Source organism: Carassius carassius, chromosome 19 (genome assembly GCF_963082965.1).
Source record: "Carassius carassius chromosome 19, fCarCar2.1, whole genome shotgun sequence".
NCBI classification, from domain to species: domain Eukaryota; kingdom Metazoa; phylum Chordata; class Actinopteri; order Cypriniformes; family Cyprinidae; genus Carassius; species Carassius carassius.
This window is the reverse complement of record NC_081773.1, coordinates 3,240,678-3,254,046: the sequence shown is the minus strand read 5'-3', so window position 1 is coordinate 3,254,046 and position 13,369 is coordinate 3,240,678. Positions and strand designations below refer to the sequence as shown.

Here is a 13,369-nt window from a genome sequence, read left to right as displayed (position 1 = left end):
ATGAAAGATTGTATATTCATATAAATACTGTTGCTTTTTTAAGTCCTTGGGTATGTTTGAAATTGTATTCAGCATACTACTATTTTTGTAGTATGCAGTATATACTACAAATGTTTGTATGGATTAGATGCCCAGATGCCTACAATAAACATGTGCACTACACAACCAAAGTGTACATGAAGTAATGTATAATAAACTAATAAATGAGAATGAGAAGTGATATCAACCTGCTGCTTTTTAAGATTTCATCCTTTACACATTGTATAAAACATTATAAACATTATATCAAATTAATGAATAAAGAATTTTTGGCATAGTATATATATGACGGTGTTAAGCCACAACACCGGTTACGTCACTTGTCCATTGCAGCACCGACCCCCACCGTAGTTTAGATTTTTTTTATAGTAATAAAAATAATTTAGTTTAGTAAAAGAACAGATACTACAGTATAAAACTGAACCCGGCTGCTCAATGCAGTGTGTCGAATGACAGTTTTTCTAAGGTGACATTTTTTAATTAACGTAAAAAATTAAATTAATTGTAAAACTGAAAGTTTTTTTTTTATTTTTTATTCAGCATATGGTGGGCCGCATTTGAATTCATGACGGGCCGCGGATTGAGAACCACTGGTTTAGAGCATTTATCATTGCCTAATGCTACTCTTTCACATGCTGTTTTTAAAATAGCTGGGGGTGTTCTATATATAATATGCAGATGCAGTGAGCTGTGTAACTATATACTGAAATGATAACACCATAGCCGGTTTAGTATTACTTGAAACAATTTTTTTTCCCTCAGTCAGACACATATCAGTTGGTTTTCAGGTGAACAGTCTTCTTCAAATGACAAAATTTGTTGTAATTATAAGCAGTGTTCTGGTAGAGCCATATATATGCATGTACAAGCTGTCCAAAGCAAGCACCACATTTCTGTTTGACTGTAATGAGATGGTGAGGATGGGGGGAGGTGTTAGGGGTGTGAACATGGGGAGGGTTTGCACTTAAAAGGAACAATCATTCTAATTGCATACTAAAACACAGCACACTGTTTAATTAGCCATGTAGGGAGAGAGAGAGAGGTTGGGGGTGGGGCGAGGTAGAGATTCTTCACTCCTGAATCCTTCAGCAATGGCTGCAGTGCATTGCTGTGCTTGAAAGGACCTGATATGGGTCATGAAACACAGCATGCAATCTCACTGTCTTCATGTATGTGTGTGTGTGTCGCAGGTGTGGCTCAGGTCTTGAACAGATTAGATGGAAAACCATTTGATGATGCAGATCAGAGGCTGTTTGAGGTATGGTATCTGTGAGATCTCTTAATGATTGCTTAAATCATCAAACATGATTTAAGCGAATTGTACTGCAGACCAAAACATTCACTTTAAAGGGGTCCATAAATATGCATACACCCACACATGCTATCTTCACAATTAGTTCTTTGCAAGGGTCTCTGAGTGATTTGAGAGAATTATGGCCTACTGTATTCTCCAAATGAACGCAGAAGTGGAACCATAAAGCTTGGCCTAGAAAGTTTGTGTGTGAATCTCATTTTACTTAATATTATCTTATATAAAATAATATTGTAATATAATATTAATAACGATTATTATTAGGGATGTAAGAATATTATCGCTCTCAGATTCCATCAAAAAATCTTAATTTATGTTCTGAAGATGAACGGAGGTCTTACGGGTTTGGAACGACACAAGAGTTAGTAATGACAGAATTTTCAATTTTGGGTGAACTTTCCCTTTAATGTTTGAGGCATACTATGCTTCCAACTTTGTGGGAACAGTTTCGAAAAGACCCTTTTCTATTCCAGCATGACTGAGTGCACAAAACAATGTCCATAAAGTCATGAGATTGGTGTGGAAAAACTTGACTGTCCCGCACAGAGCACTGACCTCAACCCCATCAAACACCTCTCAGATGAACTGGAATGGAGATTATTAGCCAGGTCTTCTGATCCAACATCAGTGCCTGTCCTAAAGATACTGAACCTGAAAGCATAGTCATATGCTCACAACCTGATTGGTCGGGTTTAATGACATATATTGACCAAACTTACTGAATACCCCAAACAATATGTGTGTTTAGCACTGTGCAGACTGATTGGTGTATGAAATGTATAAATGTATGTGGTGTATGAATTTGAACCGCACCAGAGTTTCTCTTGTTTGGTGCGCACCAGGGTTTGGATGGCAGCAATCACACTTATTCAACTGAACCGCATTAAGAGCAATCGCAAAATGAGTTTTTTTTTATCTAACCAAACATGACAAATGTGAACACAACCTTGGTTACATTTTTGGTGGTTCTGTTGGTTCCCCCATTTTTTATCATTTTCATTTTAAGTGTGTTTAAAAACAAAATTCTTGCAAACCACTCTCAGATCCCTGAAACGAAGATTTAAAAACCCCTTTCAGAGGTTTAAATTTGTTCTTGAAAGCTTGCTGTATGTGTGACTCCATGGTCTCTTTCTCTCTCTTTAGGCATTTGTGATATTCTGTGGACTGGGAATCAATAACACCATTATGTATGATCAAGTGAAGAAGTCCTGGGCCAAACAGTCCGTCGCTTTGGATGTATGTCTCTCTGAACACACACACACACACTTCCAGACCATGATTGCTATTATATTTCTAAAGTGGTGGTAAATTAGTTGGAGATTTTATAATTGGTGGGTTGTTAGATTAGAAACTTATGACTGGTAGGATAGTAAAGATGGGAGCATGTGGCTGGTGGAATATATTGACCTACTTCCTGTTAGAGGCAGAGCCGCAAGAGCTGTATTCACTCATGACTCAGAGTAGGTTTGACACTCAACCATTTCACCCAGCAGCCATCTCTCTATTACATCTATCTATTAAAGAGATCCTATCACCAAAAATGTAATATTCCTTGTGGTTTTGATATACAATTTTAATATACTAAGTACACTAGACAAACAATAATGTTAGCTACACAAATCTTCCAGTTCATCCAGAAGATTTACTGAAACTAACCTGTCACACACAAAAAAACAGCCTGTTTAATTCAGTCAGTGGGTGGAAAATGATCAATTCAAACCAAATTATTACTGTGTTGGTGCAAGAAACCCTTACTGACATTATAAGCGGACCTAAAAAGCTATAAAAGAGCAGAATATGACCCCTTTAATCTAACAATGAAACAGAGAGACACAGAGGAATATATCCTCACCTTCAAATCATTCAATCAATTCACTTTCATCGAACAAAGATCGTCTGGGAACACAGATGATGGTGTGTTTACAGTCAAAACACTCTCTACAGTCAAAGCTGCTCTGTAGGGTTGTTGTTGTTGTTGTTGTTGTTGTCGTTTTCTCACAAAGCCGTGGCTGACTGGGTTAAGTTAAATGGAAACCCTTTACATGTATTTAAGTTAACATTGGTAGATTCATTAACTAGGAATAACTACCAGTCATAATTTTTTTTTACAATATTTATTTGTAAAATATATAAATATTGTATTTTTTTCATCTTTAATATTAGTAATACAACTATTCATTGTTAGCACATCATTTAAAAGGGTTACTCCACCCCAAAAAGAAAATTTTGGCATTAATCACTTATGTCCCATGTCATTCCAAACCCGTAAAAGCTTCGTTCTTCTTCTTCAATTTAAGATATTTTGGATGAAAACCAGGAGGCTTGACACTGTACCATAGACTGCCAAGTAAAATACACTGTCAAGGTCCAGAAAAGTGTGAAAAGCATCGTCAGAATAGTCCATCTGCCATCAGTGGTTCAACTGTAACGAGAATACTTTTTGTATGTGAATAAAACAAAAATGTATGTGAATAAAACAACAATTCCTTTGTCAACAGTCTCTCAACATCAGTGTAGCCGCATTTTGGAGAATGTGAGCTGTACATTTACAGCAGTCAGCCGTGCTGAACAGATGCGCTGTTTTCTTTCAAACCAAAGCGTAAATATACAGTACGTAGAAAACGTATCCTTGTGTTGCGGCTGACACAGAAGAGCGTAAGCAGCCTGCGTTCAGCTCATATTCTCCAAAATGGTGCAGACACAGAGGAGCGGAATTGTTGAATAAAGTTGTTATTTGTGTTTTATTTGCATACAAAAAGTATTTTCGGCACTTCATAACGTTACGGTTGAACCACTGATGGCAGATGGACTATTCTGATGATGCTTTTTATACTTTTCTGGACCTTGACAGTGTAATTTACTTGGCAGTCTATGGGACAGTTACAAGCCTCCTGGTCTTCAACCAAAATATCTTAGATTAATTTCCGAAGTAGAACGAAGCTTTTATGGGTTTGGAACAACATGGGGGTAAGTGAGTCTCAGCTATCAATCAGAAGACAGAAGACATGTAGTGGATTGTGTACAACAGGTTTTTCAGCAAAGTTTTGATCATGTTGATTATTTAGAGGTCTATTATAAGGAGACAAACGATATATTAGAAAATTCTGATATTCATGTTCTTTTTTTAAATTCAGCTTTGGAAAAAAAACACTCTGCTCAGTTTAGAAGGTCAGAAAGGTTTGTTTTTTTTAATCATCCATTAACAATCAGATAGCTGTAGTGTTGAGTTCTTGTAGTACCAGGGGTTGGGTCTAGTTCGGCCAGTTTGCTGGCTCTTTCTATCATCTCTATGATGTTATTCAAGTGTCATGTCTTTATTATAAACATAAAATATAGAAATGCATAAAATATGAACCTTTAAAGATAGATTTTATGTGTTTGTTTTCCGTAGGTGCTGTCATATCACGCCACTTGCTCAAAGACTGAGGTGGATAAGTTTAAGGTAAACAGTAATGCGTCACTGAATCATACCCAATAGACTGTATTTTATAGCGCTGTCTGACATTTCACTGCTGTTAGGTACAACATCAATAATGAAATAACCAAATTTATGATATATTAACCTCAGTATATCAGACTGGATCGTTTATGCAATATGTATAATTCAGAGTAAAACTATTCAATATCTCATAAGTGTGCATTATTGATAGTCTCCGTGGAGTCTTGTTGACGAAATGCCTAATTAATCATGGGTTCATTTTCTAGTGAAATGCTCAATTTTAACGTGTTAACTGGATTTTGCCAGGAGCTCTTATAACATTTCATTGACAAGTACCAACATGTTTCCAAGAGTGAATGAAAACCCATTGCTTAAAGCCAAATCCAGGAATATCACACTATGTATGTATATATACAGGTCCTTCTCAAAAAATTAGCATATTGTGATAAAGTTCATTATTTTCCATAATGTAATGATAAAAATTTAACTTTCATATATTTTAGATTCATTGCACACCAACTGAAATATTTCAGGTCTTTTATTGTTTTAATACTGATGATTTTGGCATACAGCTCATAAAAAACCCAAAATTCCTATCTCAAAAAATTAGCATATTTCATCCGACCAATAAAAGAAAAGTGTTTTTAATACAAAAAAAGTCAACCTTCAAATAATTTTTATGCACTCAATACTTGGTCGGGAATCCTTTTGCAGAAATGACTGCTTCAATCCGGCGTGGCATGGAGGCAAACAGCCTGTGGCACTGCTGAGGTGTTATGGAGGCCCAGGATGCTTCGATAGCGCCCTTAAGCTCATCCAGAGTGTTGGGTCTTGCGTCTCTCAACTTTCTCTTCACAATATCCCACAGATTCTCTATGGGGTTCAGGTCAGGAGAGTTGGCAGGCCAATTGAGCACAGTAATACCATGGTCAGTAAACCATTTACCAGTGGTTTTGGCACTGTGAGCAGGTTCCAGGTCGTGCTGAAAAACGAAATCTTCATCTCCATAAAGCTTTTCAGCAGATGGAAGCATGAAGTGCTCCAAAATCTCCTGATAGCTAGCTGCATTGACCCTGCCCTTGATAAAACACAGTGGACCAACACCAGCAGCTGACATGGCACCCCAGACCATCACTGACTGTGGGTACTTGACACTGGACTTCAGGTATTTTGGCTTTTCCTTCTCCCCAGTCTTCCTTCAGACTCTGGCACCTTGATTTCCGAATGACATGCAAAATTTGTCCAAAAGTCCAGTGCTGCTTCTCTGTAGCCCAGGTCAGGCGCTTCTGCCGCTGTTTCTGGTTCAAAAGTGGCTTGACCTGGGGAATGCGGCACCTGTAGCCCATTTCCTGCAAACGCCTGTGCACGGTGGCTCTGGATGTTTCTACTCCACTGCTTCCGCAGGTCCCCCAAGGTCTGGAATCGGTCCTTCTCCACAATCTTCCTCAGGGTCCGGTCACCTCTTCTCGTTGTGCAGCGTTTTTTGCCACACTTTTTCCTTCCCACAAACTTCCCACTGAAGTGCCTTGATACAGCACTCTGGGAACAGCCTGTTCGTTCAGAAATTTCTTTCTGTGTCTTACCCTCTTGCTTGTGTCAATGATGGCCTTCTGGTCAGCAGTCTTACCCAAGATTGCGGTTTTGAGTAATGAACCAGGCTGGGAGTTTTTAAAAGCCTCAAGAATCTTTTGCAGGTGTTTAGAGTTAATTAGTTGATTCAGATGATTAGGTTAATAGCTTGTTTAGAGAACCTTTTCATGATATGCTAATTTTTTTAGATAGGAATTTTGGGTTTTTTATGAGCTGTATGCCAAAATCATCAGTATTAAAACAATAAAAGACCTGAAATATTTCAGTTGGTGTGCAATGAATCTAAAATATATGAAAGTTTAATTTTTATCATTACATTATGGAAAATAATGAACTTTATCACAATATGCTAATTTTTTGAGAAGGACCTGTATATATATATATATATATATATATATATCAAACACATATATATGTATATTTTGAAAATGTTTTAAAAATCAGGAGTTTAATCATCTGTTCATCAGAAAAAGCTATCAAAAACTTGCAATATAAAGCAGAGCATATGGATTATATTGTTGGACCAGTTTTGTGAAGTAAAACTATTAAAAATGGTAGTTGAAGCTAAAATAAAATAAGAGGAATAATAGATTAAAAAATCTTATTTTTTTTAAATAAAAATTAGAAATGTTGCTCTGGCATTTAGCACAGGAGTTGAAGTACTAAAGTAACTAAAACTGAAATAAAAAATACAGTAGACAAAAGTTAATAAAAATGACGATAGCACATGAAACTAAAATTAAAAAGAGAAATTAAAATATAAAAATAACTCAATTTCAGAATATGATTAATACCATATAAATAAATATAATGGATACTAAATATTACTGTGTGTGTGTAGATCGTTTCTTTATCTGCACTCAATTTCTAAAATCCTGCTGTTTAAATCAAAAAAGACATTCTCCATTTATATAAATTTCTGTTGAAATGTGTCCTATCGATATTTATTTACAATAATTACGTATTTGATCATCATACACTTTGTAACCATAAAATAAACACAAATATGCCTTTACGACATTGTTTCGTGTGGATTGTCCCTGTAATAACTGGGTAAAAGCATCCACTGCAGTGTAATGTGTCATGCTGGATGGTGGAAACTGCAGCATGTTTTGGTTTCTTCTTCCTGTTATTTATGAGTACCGGGTACGAATAATTATATTAATAAATATCTACAATTAGAATTTGTTAATGACGTCACAGCATAACACGCAGCTCCTCTTGCCGGCAGTCCCTCATTAGATCTGTTAATGTGTGTGTGTGTGAATCTATTTGTAGTGTCTCATTAGAACAACTCTGAGCTTCATTCAGCATTAACACAAATTACTGAAAATCCTGACGCTGGTTTCGTTCCATTCACAAAGCATCTGTTTTAAAGCACTCGAGTGCAAACTCTGTCCTTTCTGCGCACACACACACACACACACACACACAAACTCTCTCTCTCTCTATTGTTCTCTTCTTCAGGCAGCAAACATCCCTCTGGTGTGTGAACTGGGCATTGATAAACTATCATTTGATGACTTCTCTCTGGATGTGGATGCCATGGTCACTGCAGCTCTGCGGATGTTTATGGAGCTGGGGATGGTGCAGAAATTCAAAATAGACTACGAGGTTCACACATGTTTGCATTTCTTTAACTCAGCAATATCACACAAGCAAAAGTGCTGTTGTATTGAATATCAGCATGGCAGAGATTTGACCGTAAGCCTGTATTCATTTATAAAAGTAAAATGTGATGAAACTTCATATTGAGTAGAATGATTTGGACAGTTATTTCTTATATATTTGTGACAGTGTTTTTCAGCACTCTAGACCAATCAGATTAGAAGACAGGGACTACTCGTTGTATCTGTAACACTACATCTCTTGTTTCTCCTTCTAGATACTTTGTCGGTGGCTGTTGACCGTGAGGAAGAACTATCGCATGGTTCTGTATCATAACTGGAGACATGCATTCAACGTTTGCCAGTGCATGTTTTCCATGCTGACAGTGAGTGACCTACTCTCTGTGTGAGGAATGGGTTTGATTACTTTAATATATCATAACTAAACCCAGTAGCTGTATTTCATCTTTTTGACATTTAGAATTGTATACTGTAAACTGTAGATGATAATAAATATAATAATATCGTCTGATTCACATACACTAGCACTCAAAAGTTTAGGGTCAGTTTATTTATTTTTAATTCATACTTTTATTCTGCAAGGATGCATTAAATTGATTGACACTAACAGTAAATGCATGTATAATGTTATAAAAGATTTCTGTTTCAAATAAATGCTGTTCTTTGAAACTTTCCATTCAGAATCCTGAAAAACGTCTAAGGTTACGTATGTAACCCTGGTTCCTCGAAGGAACGAGACGCTGCGTCGAGGATGTTTGGGGAACGCGTCCATCGTGACGTCTCGGAATAATGTGTATAATCAGTCCAAAGGAAGGGCGTGACGTCATAGGCGGGTGACGTCAGAGACCAGGAAGCATAAAGCATGAGCGGCAAAGCCGGAAGTCAGCCTCAAAGGATGAAGCAAGCGCCAGCCAGAGATGCCGGAAGTGTGGCACTGCGACGCAGCGTCTCGTTCCTTCGAGGAACCAGGGTTACATACGTAACCTTAGACGTTCCTCTTCAGGAACTCGAGCTGCGTCGAGGACGTTTGGGGAACGAGAATGCCCACGCCGCCAGACTTTCAAATCTCTGCCTAGTGTGGAAGAGCACAGCTAAAGCAAGAGAAGGAGCCTGACAGAATTCGGGGACAACCCGTCCAATGGCCAAACTTCAGAAGGAGTGAGTCTTGACCCCCAGGAGAGGGGAGATCAGAGGACTCGAGGCTTAGGATAACATCCTGATCACCGCTTAGCATAAGCTTCTACTGGCCGGAGGCCTCAGCGCACCATGGAGGAAACATGTAAGCAGAGGGTTTCTGCCCACTGACTGGCCACCGAGAGGGGCGCGGTAGGCCACCATGGCCGCCACATGGACCTTCATGGTGGAGTGGGTCAACCCTGCGGAGAGCCTGCAGGAATTCCAGCACTGTACCATACGGGCAATTAACTGGGTCGAGCTGGCGGTCTCCGCAGCAAGAAGTGAAAAGCTTCCACTTCAAGGCATACAGTTTCCTCAATGAGGGAGCTCTGGATTGGAGAACGGTCTTACAACCTTGGTTGAGAGACCGGAAGCTAAGAGCTGTGCCTCCTCAGAGACAGCACCTACAGCCTCTAAGCTCCATGCGGGGGCGCACCCTCCGCCTGCGAGAGGAGATCTCTCCTGACGGGAACCTCCCATGGAGTGTCCAGAACGGGGCTACTAACAGCAGCCGGACTCCGTCCCGGCGCACTCTCTCCAGAACTCCCGAGAGCAGAGCAATCGGGGGAAAAATGTACAGATGAAGCCTCGGCCATGTCTGTACCATGGCGTCCAGCCCCAGTGGAGCTGGATGAGTCAGAGGAAGCCAGAGGGGACAGTGCGATGTGTCTCGAGTCGCAAACAGATCCACCCGAGTCTGGCCCAACTCTCCAACTCTGCTTCATCACCTTGGTGTGAAACCGCCATTCCCCGGGCCTTGGCCCCTGCTTCAACAGGATGTCTGCTCCCATATTAAGATGCCCAGGAATGTGGACTGCTCTGAGTGAGAGGAATTCGTCCTAGGCCCACACAAGGATCTGGTACGCTATTTGTATAAATGGCGTGAGTGCAAACCTCCTTAGTGGTTGATAGTATTCACGTTGGACGCAGCTGCCATCAGACCCAGCAATCTCCGTGACTGCTTGACAGTGAGTGACCGGCCTTCTCTCACTCTCGCGACTGCAGTGAGGATCGACTCGATCCGAGCAGGTGACATACGTGCCTGTATACCGTGGTGTATACCGCTCTTCCCCAGAGGGGCCTGCCCTCCGAGGTCCTGAGCCGCAGCCTCAGGACTCTCGTAGCTGAAGTCTCCTAAAAACGACATGCCTCAGACCCACGTCGTCTGCTAGGAAGACTAGACCAGAGCCTGCTCGGGGCAGGACCCCGTGAAGTACACTTGGCAGGGGCTCCCACACTGCCATGTGACCTCCTAAGGGAACCAGTCTCGCGAGACTGTCCTCTGGTGTGCCTAGAGTCACTAGCTCGGTGTCCTGAAGCGGCGGACCAGCAGGGGACGACCATACTAGCTGCTCTAGATACCTCCGTAGAGGTAGCGAGCCTCTCAGCACCGCTACGTTTCCGGGCGGTAACTGAGAGAAGCGCTCGCTGGAGACCGCTGCGCCCTGGAACACCGGCAGGGTTGGCAGCTCGATCTCCTGAGGGCACCGAGGAGAGACGGGCACCGTGTAATGCGGTGTACACCACTCTTCCCCAGAGGGAGCTGGCCCTCAAAACGTCCTAGGCCTTACGCTTCAGGACATTATGATGAAGGCTATCCAGCGAAAACAACGGTCCGTAGAACTGCTTTCCACTAGAAGCCTTCGGCCTGGGAGCGCCACTCTGACTCTAGCGTCTGCGGAGTACAAAAGTGACACCCCCGGCATGAGGGGCTGGAACATGGTTGGGACTGCTCCGCCCAGCAGCCCCTGACCGCCTCAACCTCCTCAGAGGAAGAGCGGTACACACGTGTTCTCACATAAGAAATTACATCCCTAGAGCCCCTGCACATCTAACTTCACATAGTCAGATAAATATTAATATATAGTAGTCAACAACCAGACGAGTCAACACTGTCTGGTGTACATAAAGATGAAACAATGTAATACACGCGTTGCCTCGGCAGCGTGCATGTTCTATTTTTTATATATATATATATGCTACTCAGTCACACAGACAGCATCAATCTCCTCAGAGAAAGACGAATGCTGCAGCGAGCTCTGCCTCCGAGGACGAAGAAACCACAGCACGGGTTTTCAAGCCTCGAGACCGAGCTCTAGATCTAGTGAACACGGGTGGAGAGAGGATGAGCCGTCTCCAACCCGTTCGCCAGATCATGTGCGATTCCCGCTATCGCGGTCGCCGCCGTGCATCAGCCCCAGCGCGACCCCAGCCGCAAGATCGCATGCACGGATACACTCCTCATAGCGTGCCCGATGAGAGAGCATGCAGCAGCAGCGAGCTGTCTCAGAGGGCGAAAAACCGCAGACTGGTTTCCAAGCCTCGCTGGTTTTCCAAGCCTCGAGAACGAGCTCTAGATCTAGTAAACACGGGTGGGGATAGGACGAGCCGTCTCCAACTCGTTCACCAGATCATGTGCGATTCCCGCCATCGCGGTCGCCGCCGTGCATCAGCCCCAGAGCGACCGCAACTGCAAGATCGCATGCACGGACACACTCCTCGGAGCGTGCCCGGCGAGAGCGGAGCGCTTAACAGCGAGAAAAGCACAATCAGCCCCCCGAGAGCCGACTGCGCGAGCTCCACTCCTCATTAATGCTGCTTATTATAATATTAGGCATAATATGCGTGTGTAACTGGTGCTTGTGTGACTGGTGCTTGAACAACTGGCGAGCTCATCGACGCCTTTCCATATCAATCTCCTCTGAGAAAGACAGGCAGTGCGTCGCGCCCTCTCATCGGGGAGAAAGTACCGCAAACGCGGGCTTCCGAACCCCCGAGAGCGGGCGCCGGATCTGGTGGCTAAGAAAGAAGATAGGGACTTGAAAAGACCCGTCTTACATTCCTTCCAGCAGATCCGAAAGCGAATCCCGCGAGCACAACCACCGCTCCGTTTTTTCCTCGACAAAAGCGGGGCTGGCACCGCGAGAAATGCCAGTGAAAGCTCTCTCCTCAAAGAGAGCCTTCTGAGAGTGAAGCAATGGCTCGCATCGCAGCCGTCAACTCCCTCGAGAGCTGACACTGCGCGCTTCACTCTCAAGTAGACAACACACGAGCTGCGTGTGTCCCTACCTTTTTTTTTTTGGCAGGGAAAACACACAGCCTGAACGCTGCCTGCTCTCGCCCAAAACTTCTCTTGATTGAAGCTTTGACAATGGAGTTTATCAGTGGACAAACGACACTAAATAAGACTCACAAACAGATAGTGACTGACACACACACAGAGCGCTTGCTGAAGACACAAGGCTGACTTCCGGCTTTGCCGCTCATGCTTTATGCTTCCTGGTCTCTGACGTCACCCGCCTATGACGTCACGCCCTTCCTTTGGACTGATTATACACATTATTCAGAGACGTCATGCTGGACACGTTCCCCAAACGTCCTCGACGCAGCTCGAGTTCCTGAAGAGGAACTAAGCATAGCTTATGCAAAAATATGAACTTGAATATGTTTTGGTCAGCAGCTTAAATAATACAAATTGTGCCTGTGTCCAAATATATATGGACCTGACTGTATATAAAAATACAAAATAGATCTTTAAAATGTAGTAATATTTCTCAACATTAACTGTTTTTACTGTATTTTTAAATCAAATGAATGCAGGCTATTCCAGAGCGCTTGTTCTGGTATGAAGGTAAATAAAGGCTTTATTTTAATTTGCTCGTCACATTATCAGTAAAAGTTGATATTGAAAACCCCATCTGATTATTAATTGGTTCAATTAAAACAATATTCCTCTTAAATTGTTAATTGCTGTTGGTCACTTTTTGTTTGTAGATTGTAGTGTAGCATACTATTAAAAAACCACACAAAACTTCAAAGCAGTTTCTCAGACATTGATACTATTATTGTTATTATTATTATTATTATTATTATTATTATTATTATTATTATGTGTGTGTGTATTCCTCTGCCTCTGTTTTTGTACATTTATCACAGAGGTGACATTTATGTTGATGTGTGTTCATTTGCAGACGGCCGGCTTCCAGGAGACTCTGACTGAGATGGAGATTCTGGCTCTGATAGTGGGCTGCATCTGCCATGATCTGGACCACAGAGGAACCAACAACGCTTTCCAGGCCAAGTGAGACTCAACCGCTAGTGCAATACAAGATTCACGTCTGGCGTCTTTTGAAGCTTACAGCGTTTAATGAAGCTGAATGCTGGGTGTCTTCTCTTTGCACATGA

At 41.8% G+C, this 13,369-nt stretch overlaps 1 protein-coding gene across 1 annotated transcript in view; it reads left to right on the top strand.

The window, feature by feature from the left end:
• LOC132094884 (dual 3',5'-cyclic-AMP and -GMP phosphodiesterase 11A-like) overlaps nt 1–13,369 on the top strand; it is a 103,985-nt gene that overhangs the window by 76,016 nt on the left and 14,600 nt on the right. Inside the window, exons 8-13 of the mRNA XM_059499533.1 lie at nt 1,230–1,297; nt 2,495–2,587; nt 4,743–4,793; nt 7,848–7,994; nt 8,266–8,373; nt 13,156–13,265. Coding sequence (XP_059355516.1) covers nt 1,230–1,297; nt 2,495–2,587; nt 4,743–4,793; nt 7,848–7,994; nt 8,266–8,373; nt 13,156–13,265 — 577 coding nt within the window. The remainder of the gene's footprint in view (nt 1–1,229; nt 1,298–2,494; nt 2,588–4,742; nt 4,794–7,847; nt 7,995–8,265; nt 8,374–13,155; nt 13,266–13,369) is intronic.